This window comes from Myripristis murdjan, chromosome 5, assembly GCF_902150065.1.
Source record: "Myripristis murdjan chromosome 5, fMyrMur1.1, whole genome shotgun sequence".
In the NCBI taxonomy this organism is placed as follows: domain Eukaryota; kingdom Metazoa; phylum Chordata; class Actinopteri; order Holocentriformes; family Holocentridae; genus Myripristis; species Myripristis murdjan.
In genome coordinates this window covers 13,240,415-13,255,514 of record NC_043984.1, presented here as the reverse complement: position 1 = coordinate 13,255,514, position 15,100 = coordinate 13,240,415, and the positions used below count along the sequence as shown (strand labels likewise).

At 41.1% G+C, this 15,100-nt stretch overlaps 1 protein-coding gene across 1 annotated transcript in view; it reads right to left on the bottom strand.

Annotated features, from left to right (window-relative positions):
- Positions 1 to 13,063: 13,063 nt before the first annotated feature.
- The window catches only part of cdh22 (cadherin 22), a 119,771-nt gene continuing 117,734 nt past the window's right edge, over positions 13,064 to 15,100 (bottom strand). Inside the window, exon 13 of the mRNA XM_030052542.1 lies at positions 13,064 to 13,805. Within this exon, the coding sequence (XP_029908402.1) occupies positions 13,282 to 13,805 (524 nt within the window). The 3' untranslated portion in view covers positions 13,064 to 13,281. The remainder of the gene's footprint in view (positions 13,806 to 15,100) is intronic.

Here is a 15,100-nt window from a genome sequence, read left to right as displayed (position 1 = left end):
AGTGGCTGGGATAGTATAAATGGCAGGCACCGCCAAAGGTGGTTGGGAATGGCAGAGAGAAGATCCTATAGGATCTCAAGTTCCAGAGTGAAAAGCAGGTATTGCCTCACCAGCCAGACATGATGATCAACAAGGAACAGAGGACAACAGCAGTGATCAATGTAGTGATCCCAAGTGATGGCAGTATCAGGAAAAAAGAGCATGAGAAGATACAAAGATACCATAGGCTGGAGGAAGAACTGGAGTGTGTGATGGAGAGTATGAGCGCTACAAGTGCTTACACTGTGTGGTACCACACCAGTTCTGAGGGTTGCTCGCTGGAATGCCTTATTTTAAAGGAGATATCTTACCTGAATGTGTTAGAGGTCAACAGCTCTGTGTTTGTGAAAGGCATCAATCTGCCTGGTCACCCTCTGTCTGGCATGCCTCAGACTTGTGGCCTTGGTGGCATGGAGACAGTACATCTTATCGGTGCAACTAAATGTGACCTACAGCTAAAGAGAAAATTCCTTCACAGATCGGATGTGGAAAGTGAAATCCACAGAGGTTCCACTGGTAACAGGAGCACTTGGGGCTGTAACTCCCAAACTGGGAGAGTGGCTCCAGCAGCACAACATCTGAAATCTCTGTCCAGAAGAGTGCTGCCCTAGGAGAAGCTAAGATACTGCACACAACCCTCAAACTCCCAGGCATATGGCACTGAACCCTAGCGTGAGGAGTACATACCACCTAAAAATGAAAAAAAAAAAAAGGGTGAGAGAGAGATTTTTAACACACAGTATCTATAAATAAAATGTCTATCTATATCTATCTATAGACAGAACATATATATACAGTTCCTTTTTTTATGTATTGATAAATGACTAGGTACACAGATGGGCCTGACATCTTGACTGGTCACAGCTCCCTGTTTACTTCCATAATACCATCTGCTTCCCCTATCCTTATTTTCTTACTTTTATGTGTCCACTGTAGATGTACACTAGGGGCTCTAGTTTCCCGGCGCAGCGCGGGGTGGCGCAGTGAGGTGAACCCCGCGCAGAGCTAGTTTCGACCGGCGAAACGGCAGAGGCGGACAGTCTCCAAGTTTCGCAGGCGGAGGTTCGCCGAGATGGGAGTGGCGGCGCAGCGGGGGGAGGTGCCGACAGATTCGGCTTGGCGCAGTGACAGTTTCGTGCCAAAAGGCTTCGCCGAGGTGCGCCAAAAGCTCGCCATCTGAAACCACGTCTACTTTCAGCGCAAGGCGGAGCGGAGCTGGTGCAGTGGAAGTTTGGCTGACTGGCGCACATCACCAAAACCTCACAATCAGCACAAACGGAGCCAATCTCCTTTGATCTGACATCAGCTGTGACGGGACAGTTGATATGGAGATATATGTATGTGCTGATTGTGATCGTAGCATTGAATAGTGTTTTTTTCGGTATTTATTGCATTGTTCATGTGCCTGACATTCCGGAAGCCTGCCTGTGAGGTTTTTGTGACGTGTCCGCACTGCTCGCTGGTCTCCGCTCCGCGCCTGTCTCCTGAGCTCCGCTCCGCCTGCGGCAATAGACCTCCATGTCAGCTGTGTAAACTTTCATTACGCTTTCGCGCAGCGCATTTTAAAGGCAAGGACAGGGGCTCATTTCATTGGTTAAATGTGAATCGGTTGTGTCAAACCCACTCCATGCCTTCTCTCCTCCCTTGCGCCGGTAGGAGGAACGGCGGAGTACTTGCGCCACCGAGAACGGCGTGCCAAACTTGGAAAATCCGCCTGGCCACACCCAGTTGGCGAAGCGCATCTGCGCTACGCCCCCGCCTCGCCTGGTCTGCGAAACTAGAGCCCTAAATGTATTGTACTCATTATATTACAAAAAAAAAAAAAAAAATGGTGAAAACTCAAAACAGTGACTTTGTGACTATGTCCATTCCTTCTCTGGTTTTCTGGTTCAGAACTTGTGTTTCAACACCTCTATTCGGCAGTGTATTACTAATAAAATGTTCTGAAACAGACCATTCAGACTCATACAGACTCGTATAGACTCATTCAGACCATTTTTCTTAACCCTCCTATTATGTTTGGGGTCAATTTGACCCCATTCAGTTTTTAACATCTCTAAATAAATGCTTAACATCATTTTTTTTGCTTGATATTTTATGACTTTTCCTAATTTAATGGATACTACCGGGTAAACATGAAATTCACACAATGATATGTTTTCAGTGTCCTGTACGCATTTTGTACGCATCGGTGGTGTTTGGGGTCAATTTGACCCCAGGCTGTTTTAGCTGTAAAAACACCGTTTTACACACATTTTTGGTTTTTTTTTTTGGATGATATTGAGGTCACTATAACATGCAATTTGATAATCTTCAAAAAACTTCCCTCTGCTTTAGGGCCCTAAGCTAACATAACCATACCTGAAGTAGTACGGGAACCACTCATATGGGGGATATGGGGGGAGATATTGGGGAGGGGAAAACATAATACCTACAAGAACTTCGATATTTCCCGCGCTGTGAGGGTGGGGAAATATGGTTCCCACAAGGACATTGATAGTTCCCACCACATGGGGGGGAGCAAACATATAGAAGCTTGCACAGCAGCCTTCTAAATCATTTCTCTTGTTGCTCTGTGTACTCTCACTTTATGCTCTCTCTTAGCTGAATATGAACGCGAAGCAAAGGTTTTCTGCCAGTGAGGTTTTGTCACAGCTCTTTGACAGTGAAAGTGACACAGAGGAGAATGTGTCAGAGACAGAGGATCATGTTGAGGAGGCCCCTGGTTATGAGGCATCCTCTGATGAGAATGAAACCCTCAGTGTTGACCCTCCTGTTGTCTCTCAACCACCAGCAGACACGTTACCTTCCAAAAATGGAGAGGTATCATGGTCCCTCTCCCCACATGAACAACAGGGTAGACTCAGTGCTGCTAATGTCATCAAAATGGTTCCAGGCCCCAGCAGATACGCTGTCAGCCATGTCCAAGACATAAAATCAGCATTTGAGCTCTTTGTAACACCATCAGGTGGGGATATACTTGTGATGACAAACTTAGAGGGGAGGTGTGTGTATGGGGACAGCTGGAAAGACTTGGATGTGACCAATTTGCAGGTCTACATTGGGTTACTCACTCAGAAGTTGTGTTTCTTTTTCCTGTGGTCAAATTGACCCCGAACATAAGACATGTTACTATCCTTGATAATAGAAATTGTTTTTCTTTCCAAATATTATAGATAACAAAAATCTGTTCTTAGAAATAATAGAAAATCATTAAAACACCAAAAATATATTTATTTCCAATTTTAGGTCAATCAGTGAGATTTTATGGTGATTTGCATATTTTTCCATAGTCGCGTAATAGGAAAACTGGATGTAGAGGTGGGGGTAGGGGGGAGTTATGTTTTATTTAAAGGACTATTTAGGTAGTCAACAAAGAAACCTTAAGTACCTGACACAAAAATTTTGGTAACAATTTTAATTATAATAATTTTGTTGAGGTTTAAACTGCTGGGGTCAAATTGACCCCAAACATAAGGGATGTTAGTCAAATTTGAACATAACAGGAGGGTTAAGGTCACAGTCTACAAAAAGTGTCTCCAGACAAATTCAGGTCAGGTCTTTTGAGATGACCTTCTGAACCTTATTTTGATGAATAGCAATGAATCATAACAGAATTTCTAACCATTTACCAGGCCATGGAAAATTGTAGAGAACGCACTCAAGTGAAACACAAAACTAATCCAAAGCATCTCTCAGCAATATATATACATCAACCTGTCTTTATCCTCACAGTATCTGTGGTGCCAAATGCAGTTAATTGCCAGTGTATGTGGGCGTGAGTGTGAAAATGATGTGTTGGCAAGCATATACAACTGGCAGTAAAAACCTGTTTAGCACTGATCAGTTACCATTCAATGGAGTGTATCTAGCATTGTCATAGTATACTGACTGCCAGCTCAATTGACTGGTCATTGTTGCTCAGTAACTCAACTCTGAGGACCACTTTAATCATATGAATAGTCAATCATGCAATATCATCTAACTGCAGATCCGTAGATGGCTAGGACAGCGAAAATTAACCTTGTGTTTTTATAATACAAGCAAGAAATTAACATTGTGATCTATTTCTTTTTTTTTATTGTATTTTATTTATATTGATTTTTTATTATTATTTTTGCAAATACATGTGAGACTTATGAGAATTATGAGATGTATTTTTTTTTTTTTTTTTTTTAAATAAATCATTAAAGCTTCACCACATAAACATTGGTCACATAACAAAATGTATGGCACTTATATGTGTATGATTCACTTAAGGACTTGACTAAGAGGCTAACAAATGCGGTGGAAGCAGTTTTAAATGTCAGTTGGGCCACATTCAATAAAAATGCAAATACTGCATCTCAAACTATATGCAGGATAAAGGAGTAACATTTAAAAATGTAATGTTTAAGAAATTACAGTTTTTTATAAACTGAATCAAGTTTTATAGTGATTCGTATAATACTTGATTAAAAAAAAAAAAAAAAAAAAAAAGATTTTGAACAGCGTCCTACAATTATATTAACTGACTGAAGTGTACAGCTTTTATCTCAATAACAATGATTTCCACTGGCCCAGCCAGGGATCACAAGTTAGGGCTTTTATTTTAAAGATGCAAGGTTAATTTCCCCTGACCTTTCCAAGGAGCTCTGCCCAGCCTAGCCACAGAGGCGGTCTTGGGGTCTGCAGCTACACCTCACTCCAATCACAAGGGAAAGAGCATAAAACGCTTTTCATTCCCATGCACAAACCCAGTGAACAGCAAGAACAAGATTACTTATGGTGTGATTTGTCAGAAATGACACAGAAAACAAGTTTTCAGAGACACAATAAGACAGCTTTACTCCTGTCCTCAACAGGTTTGGTGCTCTGTCAACTCCACACTGAATTACGGTCTCCATTTAGAGCACAATTGATCTAGCTAAGGCAAGCCTTTGTGGGGGATAGTGGGAGAGCATTTCTGCATGCAGGCTACACCTGTGATATATGCTCTTGCTGTGCCTGCCTACTATGACATAGAGGCTAATACAGTATGGCTCCAGGCAAGAGAGGCTCCCTTTACCTCCCTGTGAGAAAAGAAGCTCATGCTTAAATCACGTCCCAGTGGAGAGATCAGCTTCCTGGACACACACTGATTCATCCAAGAGTCTTAAACATGAGCTTCACTGATCAAATGATGCATTTCCACTGGGATACAGCACCTAGATGACTTGCAACAGATAAGTATGAGCCTATAGTTCTCCTTTGCTAAGCCTTCTCAAGGTGTTGGTGAAATGGCTGGATTAGGAGTTGATATTAGTATGCACCTCATGTTGCTGGCACTGGATCTGCAGGACAAGAGCTCTTAACTGCTCCATAGTGCTTGGAGGGCAAACAAAACTCACTCTGACTCTTGTTGCATGTGCACATGATGTCTTTGGGTTTTTGAATGTGGCTTTTTTCAAATTTATTTAGCTTTTTTTTTTTTTTTTTTTTTTTTTTTGTAAAGGCTGCTGCCTCGAGGGAGCTCCTGCTAAGTGACAGCTGAAATTTCTGAAAACATTTAGAATAGATGGGATGTCGGCTGATGTCAGTTCAGGTGGAGCGATGGCCTTCGGGGGGAGGCATCATCTAACAGCTCTGGTGGAGCCCAAGATAGTGCAAGCCCACTGAAATAGGGTCTCAAGGGCATTTACAAAAAGACATACAAGTGGATCAAGCTACCTGTCAACTGTGTAAACTAGCTAGTTAGATTGTCAGCTTTTTGTCAGCTCCACAGCAGAGCAAGAGGAGGGATTTTGCTGGTTTGCCAGAAATGAGGAAGAAAAGATGTGAAGACAGAAGGCAGGCTGTTAACACCTCAGAGTTGAGGGGAAAAATGGCTCACATTGTTAACAGAGAGGTTATTCATTCTAAAGTCAGGAGGGCCAGCTTGACTTTCCTGCTCAAAATCAATGATATTCTGTATTTAATGTAATATATTTAATATATTCACTGTTATTTGTTTATGTTGCCACTGTGTCCTGTCACTATCTTTAACTCTTTCCAAATTCTGACTTTTTTAACTTTTCATGTATCCCTGTCTCTTCAGCAAACATCCTTGAACCCACCTTTGCAGCAAACACCTGCGTAGCATTATTTTATTTATTTATTTTTCTTTTTTCTTTTTTTTTTTTTTTACTTAGGTTGTGCGAGGTGGAGGTGTGAAACATATCATCCTTTGATTTCTCCTATTAGGATTTCTTGATGTGAAGATCTCTCTCTCGGTGTCTATCTCTCACACACGATGAGCTGTGAAATAAGAACAGCATGGAGCAAATAATGCACTTCACAGTCCACACAAAAGCCGCGGGTCGAAAGGCTGTAATGGTCTCTGCATTGTACGGGGGCCATGGTGTTGCACAGATGTCCTTCTTTATTTAAAGTGACAGAGATGCTGTAGAGGCAGTCTCAAACCTAGTAACAGAGAGACAGCGTCAAATCAATTGTCTGTTACATGGCCAGTGTGCAATGAGTTATAGAGGAGTCACCATTGGCCTCTCAATGTGGTGTAGAGACATTTTACTTAACTGGAGTGCTACAAAGCCAAGAGAACAGAAATGAATAGAGTCTGAAGAGGTTTTGGCCAGAATTAGAGACAACCAATATTCAGAGACACAAGTTTATCCCCTTAATAAGTAAAGCAATGTATATTTCTTATTGTATAACTTAATGAACACCATGTCTGAAATACCTACAATTATTTTCAATTGTTTCCTGTAAAACCTTACCTTAAATTTCCTACCACAGAAAGATAATTTATATGGGATAAATTGTTAAACTATCAGTTAAAGCCAGTGAAAGTAGCAGCAGAGTAAAGGGGGGTAATGCATGCCCGACATCTGTTGCTATTCCCAACATGAAACAGTCGCTTTGCCTCTGTTTCAATGACATTACACAGGTGTACCACACCTCCAAAATGCTGCTTCTGGTGGGAAAGCTGCATTGAGCCTCAGCATTGCTCCCACCAGGAAGAGCAAATGGATGTTAAGAGGCTTATCTTGGAAATAGAGAAGCATCCAATTTTCAACTAAGTAACATCATTCACTATAGAGAGATGTTCACTCATTTTCATCAGAAATAAGAAAGGAAAAGGTCCTGTTTTTGTGCTGCTTCCGTGTCCTGTCAGCACATTATGCAAAGCGATGCTGCCCATACATACTGTACCATACATGCAGTACACACACTCACTATTCCTGCTGTACATCCATCTAGAGCTCCCATAGTCAGATCTGCACACTTTTTTAAGCACTGTGCTGGTGCTGGAGAAAGGTCTCGCTGAACCCATTATCATTCTTCTACATGGATAAAATACAGGAAAATATAGGGTGAAATTAGTATTTATTAGTATTTCTTTGAAATAGAGGTGTGTGGAGGCACCACTGCTTGTATTTGTACTTGTTTTGGTGCAAACTAATTAGGATTCAGATTTGGGGAATAAAGTGGGCATTGCTTTTTTTAGTGTTGGATTTTAACCACAGAGAAATATAAAATGACTGAAATTCCTGCTTATTAAAACTATATTTATAAAGAATACCATACTATAACCATGGTCATCATAAGCAATTATAAGCTAGACTAATGATAATAAGTTACATTAGCCTCCCAATAAAGCATTTTCATTACCACACATGCAGAAACCCACTCTAATGATTATCCATTCTGCACGTCAAAAGAAATATAGCTGTGAAAAAATGTCACGAAAATGACCTCTGTCTCTCTCGACGTCTGAACTCCAGTCAGCGCTCCCAACTCGAAAGCTGCAGTCGTCATCGATTCTGACTGAGTCCGCTGAGGATGACTGACAGCGGTGGCAGCCATTCTAGTTTGAATTAGAGAACTTTAGAGCCAATCACTTGCAGAAGGTGTTTCCTTTACATTTTCCCTTATATATATGTAAAGCTGACCTTTTAGAAAAAAAATGCTCAGAGGGGTAATTTATTAATCAGAAAGCCATAATTTGTTACTTGCCGAATATGGGTACAGGCTTGGGTGAATCCCTATTTTAAACCAATTACAATCATGTTGAACTAAATCCAAAATGCAGATGCTTATACCCACAGTCTACATCCGATGAGTCCGACTAATATCCACCCATCCATTTATCATACCTACATATTCCCATTTAAGGTTGGCTTGTGTAAAATTAGCCATCAACCCATTCTGTCAGACATTTTGGTCAGGAAAAGAGAATAAGGTTAAGGTTTGATTTAAGGTTGGAAATGGGTTTTGTGTCAGGGGCTGATTTTAAACAAGCTCAGGGTCATGACTGGCTGGAGCCTATCCCTGCATGCACTGGGCAGATGGCAGGAATACACCCTGGACAGTTTACCAATCCATCACAGGGCTCCTACTGAAACATGAACTCATACATTGTGGCATTTGTCACTGAGCAATAGGAAGATGGAGAATGAGGAGCATGTGGAAGATAAAGAAGATAAAGCATACAGAGTATTTGTTTACAATGTTTCCTATTTACACAGGCCACGATTGAACCTGATGCAGCCAACCAAACACACTGCACATGGACTGTAAGTAGCATTACCGAGAAGCTCTATTAGAAGAGCTGACATCTAAAGGACTGATAGAGCAGAGAAAGGTCAGCCATTCAAGCACATAGTCCTTATGGTGTGTGCTGTGTCCACTCCACAATGGGAATCACGCTGCTACAATCCACTATGAATCCTGCAGGTGCTGGTTGCCAGACACACGCGTCACCCAGCTCACAAGGTTTAAAAAAACGTGTTTCCCTATCACATGCTTGGAGAACATATCCTATTCTCTTCGTTCATCTCTGTAAAAAATGTAATTCTTGACAGTGAATTAAGCTTTGATGTACAGGCAAAGCGGTGCTGCCTTGCTTCCTTTGGCTGAGAGCCATTTCTAACATCAAGCCACTTTTTTTTTTTTTTTTTTTTTTTTTTTTTTTTTTTATCATTTTGCAATCTGAAGAAAGTCATTCATGTTTATATTTTCCACATTTAGACTACGGTAACTCTGTTTTGGTGAATAAAGTCAATCAAAAGTTTTCTTTCATGTGCTAAGCTTGTAAACAACACATCAACTAGGATTTTAACTGACACAGACAGGCAAAATTGCATCACTCCAGTTCTGGTATTCCACTTGTAACCTGTTAGGATCAGATTTTATCTTCAGATTTTGCGTATTTTTAAAGCATGGTGAGGTCTGGCCCCAGGCTGTACTGCAGACAAGTTAATCCTGTGTGAGCCAGTGTGCAGACTCAGATCCTCAGGCAGGGCCCTTATGGCTGTTCCCAAGTCCCGGCTCCAAGGGGGGACCAAGCTTTTGCCATCAGGGACCAGAGGTTGTCAGGAAACGGGCCCAAGGTGCTTACTTAAGTACTATATGCTCTATCTATCCATCTGTAACATTAAAATACTCCTCATGGGTTGATGCATCAATCAAAAATGTAACACTGTAGGGAACAAGTCTTGATGCTGTGGAGAACTGTTTAGATCAACTGTTTAGTTTTTGGTTCAGTTCAGTTGTTCAACTGTCAAATTATTAATGATGCTATAGATTTATATTTTTAAAAGCACTGTAAGCACATATATGTTGCATTTACTGCTGTACACAATAAATAAAATCTCAATCCATTATTCATGTTTTGAGTGAAGTGCTTGTCTGGGCGTGTGAGAAGTGTCATTTTGTGAATAAAACGCACCATCACTCAGTCCTCTTCCGGGGTGCAATTTTTGTAAAGAGTCAGTGGTCATCTAATCATAATACTCATCTCATTTTATAAACTCAGCTTGTCAGAGAACTACATTAGCATTTGTTGTGTTAATGTCTGATTTGATTATGCCGTGCGCTTTAAGTAAACGGATTTGTTGCTCCCCTGGTGAAGGTGAAAGCTTTGTTTGTGAGTATGTCTGAAAATGAAATAACTAATGCCATTCAGCCATTAGGCTATATGTGATTGATATTTTCTACAGTGTACATTCATATTGCCCCCCAATGTTTAATCAATTGTCATTATCCAGCCAAGTACAGAGAGAAAGGACGAGGATATTTAATGCATAGACGACTATCCCCCCAGAGAACTGTCAATCACCAAACATCTATCTGCATAACAAATGGAGGGCCTCACGTTGCCCTCAGAGATGAGGGGAAATGTTCTGATTTATGGCAACACATTAATATGTTCACATATACAGGCTATCACTGAGAAATGACTTTTGTTCTGACAATAAAGGAAGACGAATTAAGGCTCGTTTGGAGGGGAAGAGGGCCTGAAGTGACCAGAGCGGCTTTCTCCTCCCAAGATATACTTACTCTTTAACCTGGACATTCACAGGATTAGTCACATGTGTCCAGCCTGATGACATCCTCCTAATCAGGACTTCTTTCAAGACATACAGGCGCGCACACACACACACACACACACACACACGCACTCCTTGTATGTGCTTGAAGCGTCTGATGATGTGCAGTCGTGTATACACATCCAGGTCATGACATTCACTAGTCAATTAGCAAGCACTGAGGCTTAAGGCTATGATTAATAGTAGACTGCCAAACATCCTGCAACGTGACTTTGCCTCTCAAATCACCCCTCTGCACCGATACAAGGTAAATAAACACACTGTAGTGCCATGCAATAATGCGCTATTCCAGGCTTGATGAACAGCTTTGTAAAGTATGATTCAAACTGTCACATTAATTTATATGTTCCAACTTGAAATGAATGTAATTTCCTCTGTAGTGGATTTGAGGGCACAAATTTTTCATTTTAACCCATATCCTTGATGAAGTGCACAGTAAATACGCTGCTTTAAATGCTTCATGTGAGCGCCATGCCCTACATTAAGTTCAATCCTGATTTCTGTGAATTTTTGAAGGCAGCAGCATTGCAACACCATTAGAAAGTAAAATAATTAACATCATTGAAAATGACGTTGTCTGATGGAATGACATAATTGGGACCCTGTGTTCTTACTTAATTTAAAACCGAGTCTTGTAAACATAAGCAAAGCCTGGCACTGCTAATTATGGCACAACCCTTGCTGTATAGATGAGAAAAGACATCTGAAAGGGTTAGTAGTTCTTTAAATTGTTGCCACTTATACTTTTCAACTCCATAACAAAGCGCTAAGGCTGGCAGTGGTGCACTTTTATCCATGAAACACAATGCAATGAGAGCTCTCAAGAGGCAATCAGTTGATACAGTACTACTGACCCGCCCCTCTCAACCCCCCACCCCCAAAATACCCCCCCCCCCCCCCCCCAAACAAAACAAAACAAAACAAAACAAAACAAAACAAAACAAAAAAAAAAAAAAAAAAAAACAAGCTGACATTTTCTTTGAAACCCAATCCGAAAGCAAATGAATGTGAATCCCAGCCAGTGTCTGACTGGCCATTTCAGTAGCAGACCATAAAGATGAAAGCGACTTCATATGCCTCAATATCCTCTGGTGGGTGGGACAATTACAGTAGTTTGGCAGTAGGCAGCCAGCAGGGACCCACGCTGAGAGGATCTTCTTTGTTTGGCTCTGGCCTGTCATATGCTCTGTTTGTTTCTGTCTGGGCCTATTCTCTGACTCTACCCCTGGTGTAAACACAAGCTCACTACAAAATTATTCATAATTCAAGAGGCATCCTTTGCAAACAAGTGGCAAACAATAATTAGGAATACAGACGTTCTATTTACTTTATCACTGTGGTCTGATTTACTGTATCACTGAGTCACTTTGTTTACTGCAGCCAATGAGAGTTGACTTCTACCAAAAAAAACTTAAATATTTATTTATTTTCATTTTTTTTTCTTTTTTTGAAATTTTCCATACATTTGCAAGTTAAGGTCAACATTGAATAGGTTGTGGTTATTGGGTGGAAGTGACCAGTCCACTTATCATCTGTTACCCTTGTTCCTCTCCCTCTTAATCAGACCCAAACATCCTTTTTGTCACAAGTTTCCCCCCCTCCCTGCAACCGCAAAAATATCAAAAACAAAATCAAATGTCTCAGGATATAAAATAAATCAAACGCATTGTACACATTCACACACAAATCTGGAATGAAGATCAGCTCCCGATGGGATAAAGCTGGCCACCAGCCAACTCCATGAAAAAGTCATTTTGTTTAGTCTTAAATCACTCGTGCGGTTTGTGCCTTATTGCCTCATAATTGGCTGTGGAGAGGATACGAAAAGAAACGTTAACAGACAGTTGTTCTCAATATGTGACCTCCAAAAAAACATTTATAAATCAGCAAAATACAGGAAAAGCATTGCAATCCCAACAACTCAGATAGAATTGGCACCTCTTTCCTTCTGTAGCTCTCCATCTTGCCCCTTGCTCTATTTTGCTTTGCTTTTATTCTACTAGTCTTAAGTTGGTTATTTTACAAAAGTGTTCATAGAAAATAAATACAAATATTTCCAGGACTGTAATTTGATGTGACCCAAATATAACCTCTGTGCCAGTCCGCTGCTCCCACAGTCCTCCATCCTCCATCCTTGTTATTTCCATGTTCACTCTCACTCTGTTTTTTATTGTCCTCCTCCCCTCTCTTTTATTCTTTAGCACTTCAGAAAAGTCCAATGTGGAAATAACTATACTGATCGCGGTGTAAATAAATAAATAAATACATAAAAATGAATAAATACATAAATATTTCCTCCTTAAATAAATACATATTTTTCAGATAGTTTGCCTTGGCATGGTAAAACCCTTGTCTTCCTTTGCTGGGCTTTGCGGTGTTGTCGTGATGACTTTGAATTCAAAACAGAGTTTCATAGCTAAAAATGTTCTCATCTATGATTTGAGACAGATAAAATCCTGCTTTGAGACCTGTTTAAATGGTAATGTTGCTGCTTAGAGAGGGTCTGCAGCATCCTTGCGCAAAATTTACTCCCAGTGTTTTCCGCTTGTTACGGGAATGATTATTGGATATCTCTCTTTCTTCCTGTTTCTCAAAACATCACTAGAGCTTTCATGCTGAAGTTTGAAAACTCAAGAACTCTCACAAAAACATGTGAACAGAAGTATATATTTTTCAAATATAAAGTTGAGTTCAAAGTCTGACACTGGGATTTTATTTTTACTTTTTCAGAGAGAGAGAAAGAGGTGGTGGTCTGTCCTTAAGGAGTACACAGTGTTGGCTCTGATGATCTCAACTGAGTGCCAGAGGGTGAGAAGAGGAGGCAGAAAAGGAGAAATGAGGAGGAGGATGAGGACAGAGGGGAGATTAAAGGTCTCTCTGCAAACGAGCTGTGCTAGGACCCCTCCTCCTCAGGGTTTCCCGGAGCATAGTAACCCGCCAGCTGCCTGAAACGTGGTCCCCAGTCGCTGAGGTAAGAGAAATCCTGCTCGGATGTGGTGGACAGCGTGTGGATTGAGCTGAGCGAAAGCGCCGGTGAGCTGGTGCCCTCAAAGGCGTACGTCTGGAAGGAGTCATAGGGCGGCACCGACAGGTCCGCGTCGGCCTGCTCCACCTTCTTACGGATGTAGCCTTTGAATAGGGAGAAGTCTGCTGCCGCCCCGCCTCCCTCTGCACCGCTCACCCGGGTAGCCTGTATCCACTGGGGCAGGGAGCGGATGTCCGGGCCAGAATCAGAGCTCTTGGCCTCAGGGAAGTCATAGAGGTTCCTTAGGGCGCTCATGTCGTATGCCTGAGTGTCCTGTTCCCCTCCGCCCTCGTCATTGTACTTGATGACGTTGTCCCTCATGTCCTCCTCATCCTCCGCCATCCTCTGGCCCTTCCTGTGGCGTTTGAGGGTCAGGATCAGCAGAACAAGGACTGATGGCAGCAGAAAGAATGTAAGAGGAAAAGAGAGAGGGAGAGAGAAAATATTACTATTGCACACAGTGTCAAAAATATTAAATTTAATGTAAAGAGTTTGAAAGGAATATTCAAGGACTTGCTTGGACTAGCCTTGACAAAGTTTTCATATTTCCTTTGATTTCCATTTTTGTCAGATAGAGAATTTTACCATATTATAGAAGAGAAAAACGCAAATCATTGGGACACCTTGATAGACCACTAAAAAGAAGATGGGTGAGTCTTCTTAGCTCCCGCCCTTTTTCCACAATAATCGCAGGCATTTGCAGGCGTTTCTGCTCTGTATGGAGCAGAAAGCCTGGGAATGAGCTAAACTGGGACCAACATGTTATGCAAACGTGTTTTGGTCCAGCATAACACAAAGACCACCAGGTGAATTTAGCAACTAGTTGTTGAATCAGATCAGTGTGGCCGATGGGTTGAGATAAAAGCCAGGAGACAGGGGTGTGCAGAGTGCTTTGAAAGTGTTTTGACTTTAAATATGCCTAGAGGTGCAGAGGAGATATGGATTAAGAGTTGTCAGGCTGAAAGTGTAAAGGTTTTGCCTGCATGCTGAGAGAGAGAGAGAGAGAGAGAGAGAGAGAGAGAGAGAGAGAGAGAGGGAGAGAGGGAGAGAGAGAATCACTTCATAGCACTGAAAATAATAACTTAGCCCAATCTGATTTCAAACAATTATAATTCAGGGCCTTCAGTAAAGACTAGTTCTTGTGAAGTTTGTTCCACTGGAATATGTAAATTATACCAGTTTCATTATGAATTTGTTATGGATTTTTTTTGGATGATTTTTTAAATGATTAGCGGTAGAGAAAATGATTGCACAAAGAAAAAATAGTTGTGTCTACATGTCAGTCGCTACAGTTTGATAGGTCAACCATTATTTATAGAATCTTCTTCTAAAGGCAAACAAGCCACAGTGACACTACAGAAACAAACAGATACACACAGAAATACAGCCAGAGTGGCAACACCAGAAGATATTTAGCATTAGAGGCTCTCAGCCTATCAAAATGCAAGACTGGTACTGTCTATGGTATAATGTAAATTATAATCACGTATTTTCCACAATAAAGTTCCTAAGTGTTCATCTAGCGTAAGTTTTGTAACTTTGGTTCCACCTCTAAGGACAAAGACACAGCAGGGGAGGATAATATATTATCAAGTTTTACATTTCAAATGCATGAGCATTGATTTTTCACGTTCCTGATTGCTTTGCCCAGAAATATGATTCAAAAGGCTTAATTTATATATCAATA